Consider the following 17,316-nt stretch of genomic DNA (forward strand, 5'->3'; position numbering starts at 1 on the left):
TGGTTAGTGGATCGTAGTTCTGTTTCACCAATGAGAGATAGGGCCAAAATCGATATGTGGCACGATATCTCAAAAAGGTATGGACGGATTCGGACGAAACTTGGTGGACAGGTTGGGTGTGTGACAAGGAAGAAACGATTAAATTTTGGTGAAGATCCGAATCTGGATCCGAATACGAGAGTTATTTAATTTTTAAAGTGATTCTTCAGCATTGTGAGATGGGGCCAAAAACGAGATATGGCATGGATGTTTCAAAAATGTATTCGGTCCGATATGTTCTTGCCGATCAGGCATTGCGTGGCGGAGGTATGCGCTGTTCCGAGTGCCCTTCTTGTTTTGCTATTGTGTTGTTGTTTGGTATTTGTGTACTTTGTAACTTTTGAAACAAATTGAGGAGGAATAGTCCTAATAGTCCATTTTAACCAAAATAATTCAAGAAAACGAACAGAAACTTCAGCAGTCATTGTTGATCGACTTCTAAAATTGATGCAACTGAAACGTATGTACAGCTTTGAGTTGTTGGCTGGAAGTCTGTAAAGTAGAAACAACTTTTCAGACGGATGCGTGCTGCATTGAGCTTGCTTCTGGTTTGTTGGGACGCTACAACGTCTTTGTCTGCTGTTGCTAAGTGGAAGAAGAGTGAGTCGGTAACATTATAAACATTCAGAGTGGAGGAAGTCAGTGATCTTTGATGCTCTTTCAGTGGTGATTTAATCTCAGAAACTAATGGAGAAGGCACACTCATCAAACGATGGTGCACGGACTGTACGGTGTGTTTTACGTACATGGCAAGGACATTCACTGTGAGATGGCAAGGACATTCACTGTGAAACCAAACGTTGAGGTATTAGTGGCCATCCGATTGACTCTATTCTTCACTGCATCGATAACTGGTGTTTTGTATATTCACAGGAAGTAATGTGGAAGAAACGTTATCAGAAGCATGTCACATGACTGGGCAAACTCAAGTTTTGTACTGGAGAAAAACAAACAGAAACTAGAAGGACACTCGGAAGAGCACATACCTCCGCCATGCAATGCCTGATCCACAAGAACATATCGGGCCTTTTATATTTTTGAAATATCAGGCTATGTATCTTGTTTGGCCCAATCTCTCAATGTGAAGAATCACTATGAAAAATTAAATAACTCTCGTATTCGGATCTTCAAAATTGAATCGATTCTTCCTTGTCACACACCCATGTCCATCACACATCCATTTCGTCCGAATCCGTCCACAACTTTTTTAGATATTGTGCTATATATTGGTTTCGTCCAATCTAAATGGTGAAGAATCACTTAAAAATTATCAGATCCGGATCTTCACCAAAATCTAAGCAGTTTGTCCTTGTCACACATCGAGCCAGTCCACAAAATTTCATCTGGATCCGTACACAACTCTGAGATATCCTGCATACAAACAAACAAGCTGGTAGGTGACATGGGTGGTCGCTCGACTAAGGCGAATTTGAAATATGTAGATAAGAGAACACATCAGATGGAATTTTTGTCGTTCATTGTTCCATTTAGGAACATGACGAGCAACTGTCCTTTCATCATTTGTGTTCGATTACCTAACCCGACGTTAGGGAATCCCAACGCGAACGTTGGGGTGAAAGCATATAGTAATATAATTGCATACTAGTCACAGTTTTTTTACGGATCGGGCTGAAAATGTTTGACAGAGGTTGATTATAGTGCGCATAAAAGCGCGGAAGCCGATTTTTGATTTTTTAAAAAATATATATAAAAATATTTTTCGGATTTTTTTCAAAAATTTCAAAGTCCCGCTGCAAGGTAACGGTGGCGTCCATAGCAATGGTGCTCAAAAGCATATAACTAGATTCTGGTATGAACCTACCTGTCAAGTTTCATCAAAATCAGATGACTCCTCTGGCCTCCAGAGCTGTCCATTACATACATACAGACAGACGGAAAACCTGAGAATAACGGTAGTCTTGCGACCACCAAATGAAATTGCTCGTTGAGCAAGGAATTGCCGGATTGACTTTGTCATATCTCCATGATGTCTGAAAAAACAAAAACCTGGAAATCAATTTGGTTCTTATAAGTCGATAGTGCTACTGTTTAATGAGTTATAGCACTTAGTTTGGTCATGATCATAACTTAGAAGTCAATCGGACTTGAAATGGCATTTTTATCACAATTTGAAAGTTTTGACCCGACCCCACTGACATTCGACCCCCGACCGCTAAGAAGGGTGTTGGTGTGACACCCCAATGAGACATATGGTTGGATGCAGAATTGGAAGATGCACATTTTGGATTTGGTTTGAAGTCGACACGACCATTTTATCGGATGTTATTGCGAAAATAAGAATTTTGGTTTTTCGGTGACCTTGACCTTGACCTTGACCTTTGACCTAGATTCACCAAAAACGACAAGTGTCTAAGTTGGACCATTGCCGACGTCTGTACCCAGTTTGGTCATGATCGCTGAAACAGTGTGGCTGCTACAGGGTAATCAAACACACAAACAAACAAACAAACAGACAGACAGACACACAGAATGACACACACAACCGACCAACATAATTGCTGAAATCTGAAAGATTCCGGAAATTAACAAACAGACAGAAAGGGGTGAAAATATAACCTCCTTCACCTTTGGTGGCGGAGGTAATAAACTAAGAGTAGTGCTTAGAGCACTTCATCCACAGCATAATTCTGGTGTTGTCTTAACGGTTTGGCTGGCTAGCTTCAGGTCTTAGGGTCTTGCGTTCAAGCCCCTGTCAGCTGTTGAATTAACATTATGTGGGTCGACTCAGCCTGCCATCCTGCCGAGGTCAGCAAAATGAGTACCAGGTTGCTGGTAACAGGGGACATCACATCAGCGGCACAGCCGCACCCCCAGAAAATGATTCAGCCAAGCAGCCACAGGCTACAAACAAATAAACAAGCAGTCATAGACTGGTACTTACGAAATCGTCAACTTGACCTCTGACCTTGTCTAATAAAAGCTGTCTCTTGAGAAGGTAGCGACGCAAACCAGAAGTTTCTACGATGATTCTGTATCAAACCATAAAAAATCGAATATTTGACCTCACCGTGACCTTGACCTTTGACCGATTTTGACCAAAATCTAATCAGCACTAGCCATCACCCTCCTGAATCACGTGGTGTAATCTGACATTGGTAGCTTCTTCCTTCTCGAGTTATCGTGCCTACAAACAAACACACACACAAACAAACACACAAACAGATGACGGAAGTCATCAATATACTTCCGAAATCTTTAGATTTCCTAAGTAATAAATAAATTCACAGCATTAACTCCACTCCAAAGTTTTGTGAATGAGGCCACTGATTAAAATTATTCACCCATTTAACATTGCATTCAAACTAGTTCTGGCTGAAAGTCCTTTTACAGACTTTCTTTGAGCAATTCAAATACAGAAGATGAATGGTTTCGTCTGCCAGGGAAAGATGACACTCATTTTGGATGTTCATGCACTTCCTGGCAGAGACCATTAAAATTGCATTGAATGTACATTGTCATGTTTGGGGAAATGGGGTGGCCCAGAGGCCTGCGAGAACAGAGAAGGGAAGCAGCTTGTGTACTGCAAGTTCATAGTGAGGGGACAGCCAAATGGAGCTGTAATCGAAATGCTCAAATATGTCCAAAATTGGGGGCTGGTTTATGCAATGGACGCAAAAGCAGCTTTTGATTTCACTCTTGTAAAAGATTCGGGTGTCTCTCCAGTGAGGATGAAAAACGTGTTGATTGACGTATGCAGATTGTGCAGGTATCCGCATGGGTAGAATGTCTATCTGGCGCAGCGCAGAACGACGATCTTCCAGACCCCCGGTTGGTTATAACGTAACCCTGTGTACGTAAACCGACATCTTGAGCTTGCTACCGCAGGCGACTTTCGTACAAGATTATATAATGGTTAACGTACTGTATTTTGCTTGTTTTGAAACGGTGGTTGAAAACCAATACCGTAATCATTCGTCTTGCCGAGAGACTTGGTGTCACTTTGACTCTCTGCTCACTTGTTTACTTACTTGTTTAGTCATGCCGCCTGGCATATGAACTTTTTTGGCTTCTTTGAACTTTTGCCACTTTTTTCCGTATTGCGCCCACGTTCCGATTTTATTTCAGGTGAACTTCGCTCCTTTCATTTCCTTCACCGAGAGCACGTTGGCAGGTCTCTCTTGGCGATCCAACACTCCTCTTCCTGTCAAGCGCCGAGCATATTACTCTTTTCGGTGTATCTTGATCCTTCATGCATAACATGTGACCAATCCATCTCCACCTCCTAATTTTGATATCTTCTGTGATGTTTTTCCTCCCTGTTGGCCCCGATCAACGTCCTTTTTAACAAGCCATCTTACCAGTAAATGAATGGCTCCAGTTTGCATGCCATTTGTTTGGTGATTTTGCAAGATTCACCTTCAGGTAGGACTGCACGTTCTCCTCGAAGTTGTCTCGCCCGGGTTTGAATCCTGACCCAGCTATAAACTGTCAACCCGGTGTTTTTACAAGTAGGTTGATTCATCAACGTGTGTGCCGTTCCTCTGATGGACATTAACCTGGGCGTCCTGTCTGTTGGCATTAGTCGGTGTACATTAAAGATCCCACGGTGTTCTTCGTGAAGAGTAGGCAAGCTATCGCTGACACCCTGAACAAATTCCAAATTCCTGTCGACTTTGTGAGTCAGGGTGGTGACCTAACCAGGATTGTAGCCTCGTAACGGCTTTGAGAGCACCAACACTCTGCATAGGGCATGGTACATGATGATAGGGGGACTGATGTCATGTCGCTGTCGATGATCCTCAGCTTCGTTTTGGTGTTGTACTCATTTGACAGTTTCCAAATTTCCTTGAGTCTCATGAATGACTCCCTGAGGCAGAGTATAAAAAAGTTTTACTTGCTGTCAAACTCCAGCTCTTCCACGATCCTCGACTATGTTTCCAAAAAAAAAAAATCCAAAAATATTTTCTAAACCAGGATTTCAACATTGACTGGAAAATTCAATAGCAGGTCACTCTCACAACAACGTTTTTTTTTTTCTTCATTTATGATTTTGTTCAACCATTACTTGTTCGATGCCTGGTACTGGCTTAATGGCTAAAAAGTGATGGGCTTGGAATCCGAGGGTCCTGAGTTAAAATCCTGCTTGGATGTTGAATTAATACCAGGTGTGGTTGACTCAGCCTGTCATTCTTCTGAGGTCGGCAAAATGAGTGCCAGCTTGCTGGTATCCTGTGTCGGAGTGGCGACCCGTCCAGGATTGTGTCCAATAGCCCACAAGACTTGCTTAGGCAGCACCAATGCTCCGCGCAGAGTATGGTCCCAATGGATGGATGGATTATTTGTTCGATGTGTTGTGTTTAATAATATCAGTAAAATAAGTTTGGAAACAACGGGGTTTTTTTGTGTACATTGTCGAGGCTCGTATGAGAGCGAACACACACAATGCACAACAAGGGGGGCAGGAGAGAAGATGGAGGGGAGAGGGAAGGACAAAACAGTGGGGAACAGAGACATAATGAGATCTGTGGAAGGGAGAGGGATGGGGTGGTGAACATGGAGTATACAAGATGGACATACAGGGACTTTCAGGAAGGAAAGCAGGGAATTTGAAGGAGGTGGGGTTGGGGTGGATTAAAGGGGGTAGAAAAGATCGAGGATTTGGATGGGGGATGATAAGAGGTGGTGGTGAACGGCTGTTTTGAAGGCCTGGAGGGAAGAATGGGATTGAAGAGAGTGAGGGAGTTTATTTGAAAGGTGGGAAAAAAGAGGAATGAAAGAGTGAAGGTGAGCAGTGATTCTTGATTTTGGTAGTTTTACCGTAAGGAGGTTGTTTCCGGACCTTGAGCGCCCTGTGGAAATATCGGGGGGGGGACCTATCTCAGACAGAGCAGGGGGGGAGAGACTGGAGAGGAGACGGTAGAAGACAGAAAGACCACTGACGCCTGCGGTGAGAGAGTGAGAGGCCCAAAGACTCAGCCTCATCACAGGAGATGCCAATGATCCTAAATGCCTTGGTTTCCACAGCGTGAAGCTGAGAAAGGTGAAAGGTAGGAGCACCAGGCCAGAGGGGAGAGCAGTACTCCATCAGGCTGCAGATGAAAGCTTTGTAAGTGGTCAGGAGCTCAGGTGGGCCGAGGAAGGACTTTGCACGACGGAGGATTCCTAGTCGGCAACTGGCTTTGGAGGCGAGGTTGGAAATGTGACTTTCCCAGGAAAGGTCATGGCAGATAGCGAAAGGACTTCTTCCAGGGGGTTGTTGAGAAAGTAGATTGGGATGGAGGTTCCAAACGGTCCTTTCGGAGAGAGAGTGATTTGTCAGGATTGAAAGACAAGTTCCACGTGTTGGACCAGTTTGTGATTTTACACAGATCTGCAGAGAGCGAAGAAGCTGCTGCTTGCCGGTCTGAGGGATGACCAATGGTACGGCTGAGGGTGGAGTTATCAGCAAAGAGATAAAGAGGATTTTCCAGAGAGTCGGAGAGATCATTGATGAAAACCAGAAAAAGAACAGGGCCCAGAACGCTGCGTTGAACTCCAGCCTGGACAGGAAGAGGGGATGAAAGAACTCCATTTGGGGCCACACGTTGACTGCAACAGGAGAGGAAGTCTGCGAGCCATGAGTGGAGATGGCCTTGAATACCATGGGAAGAGAGTTTGGTGAGTAGGGCAGGGTGCCAGACTGTGTCAAAAGCACGTGATATGTCCAGGGATACGGCTCGGATTTCCTGTCTGGCATTGAGGACCTCCATCCATTGTTGGGAGAGCAGAAGTAGCATATTCAGGGTAGAGTGACCTGGTCTGAAACCAAATTGATGATTGGAAATCAAGCCATTGGAGAAGAGGAAGGATTTCATATCTGAAGCCATGATGGATTCCATCACCTTGCTGATGATTGGGAGAAGGCTGATTGGTCTGTAGTTGCAGGGATCTGTTTTTGCACCTTTTTTATGCAGAGCAGTGATGTTTGTTGATTTCCAAGTAGATGACCTTGAGCAAATGAGAGGGTGAATAGAACAGAGAGAGGGTGAGCAGGAGCAGCAGAGCAGGCTTTGAGGACACGTGGGCTGATGAGTTGTGTTGTCGTTGCTTTACCTCCTGTCGTTGTGGAATATATCTGCTTTTAGAATGGTACATCCTTTTTAACAAGGCCTAACACACATGTTGGAACTTGAACATGTATTGCAGGTAGGATGATGATAGGAAGAAATACCAAGGCATACTTTTCATGAAAATTTTAAACGTGAGACTAATGATATTAAAGCGGTATACTGTTGGACCCCACTATTCGCACTTTATAAAATGTGACCTGCTTCAACATTTGTGGCCTTTTGCTTCGCGGATTCACGTTTTTTTTCACGTTTTCGCAATTATTATTTTTTTTTGCAGGCGTGTTTGTGGTTTTTCACGTGGTTTTTTATTTTATTTTTCCCTCATCAATCACGAACTGCCAGGAACCTTTCCCCCCTTTTTCCATTGAAACAATGCCCTGACATTTGAGGAATTTTTCCAGGAACGTATCCCCCTGCGAATGGCGGGGTCTGACAGTAAGTATTGGAATTTATTTTTGTACAGATAGTACTGAGGTTCATGGGATGGCACCAATGGTGTCGTGCCATATTTTGAGAGACTGGAGCCCTGCAAAAATGCCGGCCGCGACGTTATCGCCAAATCGAACGTCACATTAAGTTTTCGCATTACGCGAACCATGTGAGTCCTCAAAAACGACTTGATTCGACTTCCAAACTATCCGGGAGTGTTGAAGGAGATGGCAGAGCCGATAAGCATAATGTCATGGTTGTCTGCTGTGCCAACACGGGTCCATGATATTGATGTATTATCGACCCACCTTTTCTCGTACAACATGATTGTTTTTGTGAAGAATGGCTGTCCATCACCGATCCACTCGGACTTCAACTGGTTGTAGTTGTCCAAAGTTTTTGTTGCCTTCACGTCTTCCAGCATGAAAACCATTTTGCAAACATAAGATAATTCACTAAATCTGGATATAAAATTTCTGGAAGGTTCGTTTAGTTTCGTTTTATTTCTGGACCTTGCTCAAGTCGCGTATTCATATGGATTTGTGTTGCCTATAACCTGTATTGTTATAATATCACTCCTGAAACGACGTCCAACATACTGACATATCCAAGCTTTGGGACGAGCTTTGATCCCAATTTATTTGGCCACAAAAGTACACAAAGCAAAATAAATCGATAGACCGTAAACATGGGTGTGTGTTTTTTTTAATCTATTTTTTATTTTCTTTTGCGGAGATAAGCTCTTCCTCGGATGGATTGAGGTTCCGGGGTGCCGCTCTGGTGCTCTCTGGCAGCACTGCACCCCTGGATGGCACAGCGTAAAGGGGGAGATATATCAACAGATAAAATGGGGGCAAAAGGAAAGCAATTGATGTGATGACGACAGCATGAGGCGAGGTGCACAGGGCACGGAATTCGCGGTTTGAAGGGCACCGAGGACACTTGGCAGGACAGTAAGGTCAAAACAGAAAAAAAGCACGGTGACCCGATTTAAAATTCAAGGATAAATACAAACAATTAGTGAATTTTCACCAAAATGATTATTTTTGAGCAATGTACCAATGTACCACGTTCATCTCGCAATTGTGCTTTCACCGAACAGACACGTATTTCCATTAACGTCGATTGAATGACAATACATGACTTTCTACCAGGTGGAATGGAAATGCAATGCCTACCATGCCCATTCGTTCATCATTGCGACAATCAACGTCTGTTGAGCAAGATTTCCATTTTTTTTCAACAATCGGCCACATTGCCATCCTTAGACACATCCTCACCCTCCCCAATTTCATCGCAACGCCTTTCATCGATTTCTTTGTCTTCATCAAGATCCTCGTCATTATTGTTCTTGGACGAGTCTTCATCCTCAGCATCCCCATCACATGATGCAGATTTTGAATGGGGACCATGTGGTTTGCTGTCAGATGCTGTTGCGTTAAACGTTTAAGCTAGCATGTCTGGCTTTGTACTTGCACGGCACAATCCTGCACGCCAATAGAAATGCCATCACATTTTACGATTACTCCACCACTACCATTGGGAAAGACGTAAACAGCAAAAGTGGTTGGTGTTACTGTCATGGTTAATGCTTACGCGACAGGAAAAAAGGATAGGGCATTGCGGGCGCCAGGAATTGCAGAAGGCACGGCCAAAGTGGCTGCGAGTCCGGTAATTTTTGTGACAACATTGTGCCCAAACAGGAAGGCCTCACAACATTGGCTGCCTTGGATTTTGTATCTTGAGAACATTGCAGGAGAAGGACAGGGTCTCAGCATGTAGAGTAAAGTTTAGTCGTGGAAATAGAAGATTCGATCGGGAGACTGTGGGCAGCAGATGTTACATCATGTAGCGATGTGGGGGAGCTTGAAATGATGTAGGGAACATGGAAGGAGTTGCTTGCATTCCAGAGCCTCAAGGGGAGGTAATATGGGAAGAAACAGCACCAGTCCACAGTGGGGGAGCCATATTCGGTGAAATTCCAGAAGAAGGCTTTGTACACCATTGTTGACATTGTTAAACAGATGCTACCTTTATTTTTCTCAAGGTTTGGCAAATATTACCACCATGCTTCACCTCACATCGGCAACTGCTTAATTTAATAAAACTCGTATCTGCTTATTCCCATCTATGCCGATCTTTATTAGACTTCCAAACTAGTACGGCCAGAAGCGTGTTCTTGCTGAGCGGTTATTACCCTCGCCAGAGGAGAAGGTATTGCATTGAGGTCCATTTGTTTGTATATCCACAAATGCCACCTGATGGTAGCTCGTATTACACGTTATCTTTTCCAACCGAGTAAGTCCACAAAGTGTGTACAATTAGAATGCGAGTACATCTATAAACTAGAAGAGCACTCGGTAGAGCGCATACCTCCGCCTCGTAATGCCTGATCCATGAGAACATATCGGGCCCAATACATTTTTGAAATATTATACTATATATCGTTTTTTGGCCCCATCTCTCAAAGGTGAAGAATCACTTTTAAAATTAAATAATTCTCATTTCTAAATTCCGATTCAGATTTTCACCAAGATTGAACTAATCGTCCTTGCCACACACCCACCGACCGTGTCCAACTTTTGTCTGAATCTGTCCACAACTTTTTGAGATATCGTGCTATATAGATATTTTTATATATATATATATACATATAAATATCATTTTTAGCCTTACTTTTGGCCCTATCTTTTAAGATATCATCTAATTTGGGCAACTTCAGATTTGTGAGGAAGTGTCTCTCGAAAATAAAATGATTGGTGCAGGCCAATCGAAAATGATTTTTCAACAACAGGAAATTGCTGGATTTTTATATTGGGGAAACTGGTACACATCAGTTATATTGATTAGACAAATTATGATACAAACATTTTTGGTAATAGCAACGATGATACAGCAGCATGTTTACCAATGCCTATTTTGACAAGAAAAACAACTTTTTGTTTGTCGTTGTATGCCTGTTTTAAACAAGCTCAAATGAGCTAAGATCCTCGTCCTCTCAATGATGACGTCATAAAAACGAATATGACGTCATTGTGATGTATCAGGTTTGCGATAAATTATCTGTGCTCATGCCCGGCTTGATTCCTGCAAACAAAATTCAAACAGCTTGCCTAGTTTCGGAGATAATGGTATAGGCGATTTCCATTAGCGGCGATATTATGACGTCAACTTTTTTTTCTAGGAAGAATTTCCAAAATCGGAGATGGTTACTGCCTGCGCGTGGGCTTTCTGCATATACATGGCAAGTTTCACGAAGATCCGATGAAAACTCTGGGTTGTGAAACAAAAAATGTCAAAAAATAGGAATGACGTCATTAAAATTGAAATGACGTCATAGTGATGTATCATATGTGCGGTAATTCATCTCTGCTAATGCCCTGTTCGATTCCCGCAAACAGAATTCAAAAAGCTTGCCGAGTTTCGGAGATAATTTTTTCGGCGATTTCCATTAGCGGAGATATTTTGACGTCATAACTTTTTTTTTTCTGGGAGGAATTTTCAAAATCGGAGATGGTTACTGTCTGCGCAGGGTATGTCGACATATATACGCCAAGTTTCAGGAAGTTTCGATGGAAACTGTAGGATGTGAAACAAAAAAGTCCACAAGAACAACGTGAGTAAGACTTCGAGATCCTCCCCGAGGTTCCAAAAAATGTCAACTTTGAAGGTGTTTGTTTCATGGTTTCTCATTTCATTCCAGGTGCTACAAATTTGGAAACCTCGATTGTCTTGCTCACAACTCCAGTTTCTACTAATCTTGTTCATTAATTATTTTTTTTATAAGTACACAGGCATACTATCAATGAAGCAATTAAATGGTTTTGCACATTAATATAAGTCATCGTTGGATTCCTCCCCCTCCTGCACTCCCACTCCCTCCCCTTTCCTGGGGGGAGGTTCAATGAAATACCCATGTTCTTTACATTGAAGCTGATGTACTACATTGTCTCCAAGTAAGCAAATGTCATGTCTCCGTTAGGAGATGGGGCGTGGGAGAATGGCCCAGCCTGCAGTGAACTGGATGAATTGGAGCGCGAGGCAGTGAGGAAGGCACGGGAACGAGAGCGGCGTCGAAAAGGCAGCCGCGGGTCCCCTGGAACAGCTGAGGATTTCAACCCCGTCCCCTCCAAGTTCCTTGATCTCGACCAGGTGATGATTGATGGTGAGTGCTTGTTGTGACTTTGGCCTGAAGCTGCTCCTTTACCCGCGTGATAACAACTCTGGCCCTGTTTATTTACTCAGTTAATGTCTTTTGGTCATCGGTGAGGGCATGAGAGGATCCCTGTATGTAGTATCCAGTTGTATGACTGGTTATATATATATATATATATATATATATATATATATATATATATATATATATATATATATATATATATATATATATATATATATATATATATATATAAAATAAATGAATCGTACACAAAAAGTGGCTTTATAATTGTACTGATTAAAAAAAAAACTCACCAATGTTTTACATTTATGAGGTTACTACCCAGCTGTCAGATATGCAGGCCTTCCACCGTTTCGAGATTGTCCACATATTGCCTCGAATGGAATGTTTTGAGTTTTTTTTAATTTTATTTTTAATGAAAACCTTTTGTATTTGTCTGCTTTCTCCATAACTAAAGGTGGGAGTAAAAGGGGGGAGAGGGGGATTTTGTGAATGCACATTATATTTAAATATTTAATTATTTTCCACTTTCCTTTTATCTCTTACTGGCAAGTCTAACTTGCATTACATCAATGACACTACGTATCAATGCATTATATCAATAACACCTGCATCATATCAAAGGCAGAGACGAGGGTTCCAAGGACATGGGAGGTAATTGGTCCCAGGGCAATGAAATTGTCGATGCTCTTTTTTTTTTTTTTTTTCTTCTTCGACTTCTACCTTGATTTAACAGAGTGGGGAGGGGTGGGGTCGTTGGGTGGATGCGTTCAGAGCTAGAAACATGATTTTCATTCCAATGCCATCAGGAAACTTAACCGCCTCTGGGAACAATTAATGCGTGACTGCCTGCAAACTGCATATAAAAAGACCAACATCTGTGCTGAGTTGAACTGGTGCAGGGCCATTCTTTCATGGGTTTTTGGCAGGTGCGTGGATTTGAGTCCCCTGTCACGTCTTCAGAATTGTTAATTTGGTGATTAAACATTTATTCACGGGTTGCGTTGCATTTTGCCTTCCGCAGACTTCCGAGGTATATTTATTTTGTATACAGTCGAGGCTCTTGGAAGAGATAGAACGCAGAACAGATCAGGATGCAACGTGACAAAAGGAGCAGCATAAGGAGAAGGAGGAAACACCAACAGCAAGGCAGAAGGACAAAATAGACGGAGACGGACAAACAAGTGATGCAGGTAACGATGAGCAATGGAGAATTCAGGGGTGGACAAGATGAATACAGAAGCAAAATTTGGGAAGGGGTGGCAGGTGGTTTTAACGAGGGTAGAAAAGATCATGGTTTTGGATGGGGGATGATCTGAGATGATGGTGAACAGCTGTATTGAAGACCTGGAGGGACGAATGAGATTGAAGAGAATGTGGAAATTGGTTCTACAGGCGGGGTGGAAAAAAAAAACAGAGGAACGCTGCATGATGTCATCACATACTTTTTATTTCCTACATTTGGTCAGGATTCTTTGAATTTGTATCTGTAGAATAAGAAGTTGTGACATAGCTGGACCTCCTAAGTTATGTACTCCTGTACAAACACAAGGATGACAGTTTTATGGTCGGCGAGCAATCGGGATCTGAAAGCTTGAACAAATCCTGATGTAAGATTAAGCGTGTGTGGATCTTTTACGACTGGTGACGTTTGTTGTTTTCCATCCCGCAGGAGTGTGTGACAAGTGGGAAGGTTTGTTATCCGAGTCCCATGTCCTGCTTCAGCGTTCCGAGTGCCTGGAAAATCAAGGCGATCTCGCAGCAGCTCTTTGCCATTGCAATGAGGCCATAGGCATGTCTATCAACTGACCCTGACTCAACTTTTTTTTTTTTTCATTTCAATGTATTTTGCCTTTTCTGCTCTTCTGAAACCTTTCCACTCCCACTCACGATAAACATGAACTGGTGGCACAGTGTGCAGCACATTCCAACACTATTTCCTGTGATCGTTGTCCAAAGCCCACACACTGTTAGATTTAGCCTTGGGTGAACTTCCTTTTGCTTTTGGCTCTGTTTTAAATTTCGGTTTCACCCAATGTTATGCTGAGTTCTTACAATGTTCGTGCATGTATGTTCGAGCGTGTCTGTGTATGCCTGTGTCTGACTGTGTTTGCTCCTCAGGTGTCTCCAGAATCAGGATGCCAACGGAACAGGAGAATTGTATATTTTTTAGCATGGTGCAAGGCATGGTGTTTTTGCAGTGCACTCTTCGATGCCCAACACTACTTGTACTTAAGTCACCCAAGTATTATTTATTTGATTTGGCAATGTGGCTTGATGCTGCACAGATTCTCGATTTTCATGTCGATTCAACACATCCCACTAGTCACAATTGCAAAGTATCTGTGCCTGTTATGGGTATGTGAGGATTTAAGGAGCATGGTCAGAAGGACTGAATTTCGCTCGACTATAAAGCCATTGAAACGGGAACGTTTTTCGATGGGGGGGGGGGGTGGCAGCTATTTTTTTTTTGTATACCTTGTCAAGGCTCGTGTGAGAGCTAACACACAATTCACAGCAAGGGGGGCATGAGACAAGAGGGGTGGGAGTGGGAAGGACAAAACAGTGGAAAGAAAGTGTTCAGATTTTACAGAAAGTGTTCCCTTGGCACTGGAATGATGACTCAAACTTTTGAGGCTATGTTGATCCGGATCTTATTTTCTCGGCTTTGTAAATAATCTTTTACAAGAGACAGTTGTGCACAAGGGTTTGCTCTTTTTAAAAGACCATGGTTTTACATGCATCGATGCTGCTAATGTGGAGAACCCGAAAAAGGCAAATTGTTCAACAAATTTGATTTTTAACGATGTAGTGTTTTTTTTAAGGAAAAAAAATATTTGGAAAAACATTTGTCAAACTCGTTTTGACAATCTTGGATTGCATTCAGCCTCGAGCTGAGTTTCAGTGATCCAGCTGGCTGAGATTTGTTTTATTTTTTTTAACCATATCTATTGCTAAATTGATTTTCACCAGATTTTTACTTGTTTCCCCAAAACCTAAAAGGTGTGAATCCTATAAAAACACATTATTTTAGGATTTTTTTTTACAAACAGCACATCATAAGATATTTCTGGGGAGTTTTGCTTGCCATGCAAACTGTGATTTTCTCCATTCCAGTGATTTGATATGTCCAAGGGATAGATATCATCTGTGTAGCTGAATATAAAATGGTGGGCCTGGTGTCAAGTGCCAAAGGCCCAGAAGAGTTGAAATTGGTTGAGTGGTCGTGGAGCTGTGATTTTAAGTGTATTGGCATTTCACATTCCATCCGAGCCAGCAGAAGGTGTGGGCTGCTGGTTTGGGCTTGTGATGCGGTTGTGGAGGGGCTTGTCAAAAAATTGTCTCCTTTTTAGCTCGCCTGTTCGAAGAACGGAGAGCTTTCGCGATACCCCCGGCGTGAGCGTCAGTGTCAGCGTGAACATGTTAAAGTTTTTGGTGCAAGTTATTTCCTTTCTCATGTTTTTATCTACCACACTATTTTTTACTGATTACAATATACAAATACATATATTGCTTTAAAATTATTTGGATCAGACTTCACTGCAATGTCTTTTGAAAACAATAAATGTATAAACAGGCAAGCATTGGGTGGCTTTGACACCAACTCTGGTTAGATAAGTGATGACCATCATGACAACTGACAAACATTATTTACAATCTCTATTTTATATAAACTTAAAGAAAATTCCAAAATGTTTAATATTCCAATATGTACTGTCATTAATTTTTTTTGCAAATTGGCAATTTTATCATCAGCTTGAATAACTTTTAATCATTAAATCATTATTTTATGATCCTCAATCAGATACCTTAAGCTCATTTAATCTGTTCTTCTCTATCTTACCTTACCTGTACCTGCAGCAAAGTTGAAGCAGGCAATGGCAAAAGGTGGTGAGCAAGTTCGGTCTGTCACACTTCCGTGCCTCCGGGAGTCCACGGAGCGAGCACGACGTCTTCACAGTCTGTTGGCACAACCCAAGGGAACTATTTCTGAATCTCGTGGCCTTGAAACAACTTATATGGGAGCCTCCCCACTACAAACGCAAAAATCTTTAAGTTTGGAGTTTGAAAATCTCACATTGACAACTAATGAGGAAGCAATGCATGAAAAAGATGATCCACAAAAGCAAGTGGTGATGATGCATAGTGGTTCAGAGGAAAGTTTAGCATTCAAAGAAGCCATCACTGACGTGCCACACAGTCTCCCATCACGTTGTAATCCTTGGCAGTCTTTGCTGAGGTGCCAGCCTGAGGTTGTAGTTCAAAATGTCAACAATACTGATCTTGCGTATCTGGAAAAGACGACTCAACACACTAAAAATGATGCCATTTCATCATCATTGACGACTTGCAATCCACCGAAGACTGTAAATTCTGCATGCAACACGGATATTCCCCCTCCAGATTCCCAATCTGACGAAAGTGATGACACTTTCCCCTGGACAGACTCTACTTTAGCCAAAGCAGCAGTGGCTGCACAGAGCAGGCGCAGTGTCCAATCTCTTGTGAAGCAATTCTCAGTTCCAGGGTCTTCTGATGATAACATTCAGCTGAGAAAGTTGCAGGATCAGAACTATCATGCATATACTGCTCAGACATCAGATATTCAAGGGGGTTCACATTCAGATGTTGAAAACACAAAAAGTGATCCCACAATGAAACGGGACCCTTTAGACACGAGCACGTCAGAACAGAAGAGCTATGGAGCAACAGAGAAAGTGTTGTCAGAGCGAACAGCAGTCGTGTTAGAGACGAAACATGATTCTAAGTGCAGACCGAGGAAAGCAGAATGTGGGATGGACTGTTTCGATGAGCCTAATGGTGTTTCATTAAGTGGAGGCCTCGGACAGTGTGGTATGGAAGTAGTGAAACCAACATGTCAGCTTCACCCTGAAAAAGGCACGATGGTACATCCTTGCACCAACCGATTGCAGCTCCAGTGTAAGAAGTGGGCAGGCCGAAGTTGCTTTGAGAAAAAATATTTTGATGTGAATCAGGAGAATGAGCGAGGGAAATCAAAACCTCCAATGGATTGTTGGAATGAGAATGTGGCTTTGCCTTATGAGGTTCTGAAAGGTGCACAAACTGACTTTGAAAAAGATTACTCTGGGAGATTTGTTGGGTCTCCTGGGACACCTGGCAATTGGATAACTGAAGAACTTCACCACACTGGCAATATCTATGATGCGGTGAACATCCGACGCCTGGCAAAGACCCTCACTGACAAAGCTTCAACTCTGTCAAGTCATTCTTCTTCGGTGCAGAAAACCTTAAAGCCCACGGTGTCCTCCACTCGCATACCTGTGATGAGTTCACACCCAACGCCTGTGGCGCATGGTGATTGCCTTTTCATGGCCGAGCCACTTCGTCATTCCAGCGACGTAGATGAAGTATCAGGTAAGATTGAGACGAAATGAGCCCACTCTAAAAGCGAGAATTGGTGGTACCGATCAAGATTAATTTCTGTTTTGGACATGATCATGAGTAAACCTGAACACATCTGTTGCTCCAGTGTCTGTCTGTAATTACAAATTAATTATCCCCGCATTGTATTGAACCCTTTGCAATGCAGAATTGTTAATTATTAAAATAATATAT

The 17,316-nt window shown here is 42.5% G+C and overlaps 1 protein-coding gene across 6 annotated transcripts in view; it reads left to right on the plus strand.

Annotated features, from left to right (window-relative positions):
• Nucleotides 1-17,316, plus strand: part of LOC147026122 (uncharacterized) — a 154,440-nt gene that overhangs the window by 132,119 nt on the left and 5,005 nt on the right. For 5 of the 6 annotated variants that reach the window (XM_085881236.1, XM_085881237.1, XM_085881235.1 and 2 more), the window contains 3 exons: nucleotides 11,521-11,703; nucleotides 13,391-13,510; nucleotides 15,580-17,115. In XM_085881236.1, coding sequence (XP_085737362.1) covers nucleotides 11,521-11,703; nucleotides 13,391-13,510; nucleotides 15,580-17,115 — 1,839 coding nt within the window. The remainder of the gene's footprint in view (nucleotides 1-11,520; nucleotides 11,704-13,390; nucleotides 13,511-15,579; nucleotides 17,116-17,316) is intronic. The other variant, XM_085881239.1, reaches the window with a different exon arrangement.

The sequence above is a fragment of the Eptatretus burgeri genome, chromosome 5 (genome assembly GCF_056783735.1).
Source record: "Eptatretus burgeri isolate ZD-2024b chromosome 5, Ebu_testis_v1, whole genome shotgun sequence".
In the NCBI taxonomy this organism is placed as follows: Eukaryota; Metazoa; Chordata; class Myxini; order Myxiniformes; family Myxinidae; genus Eptatretus; species Eptatretus burgeri.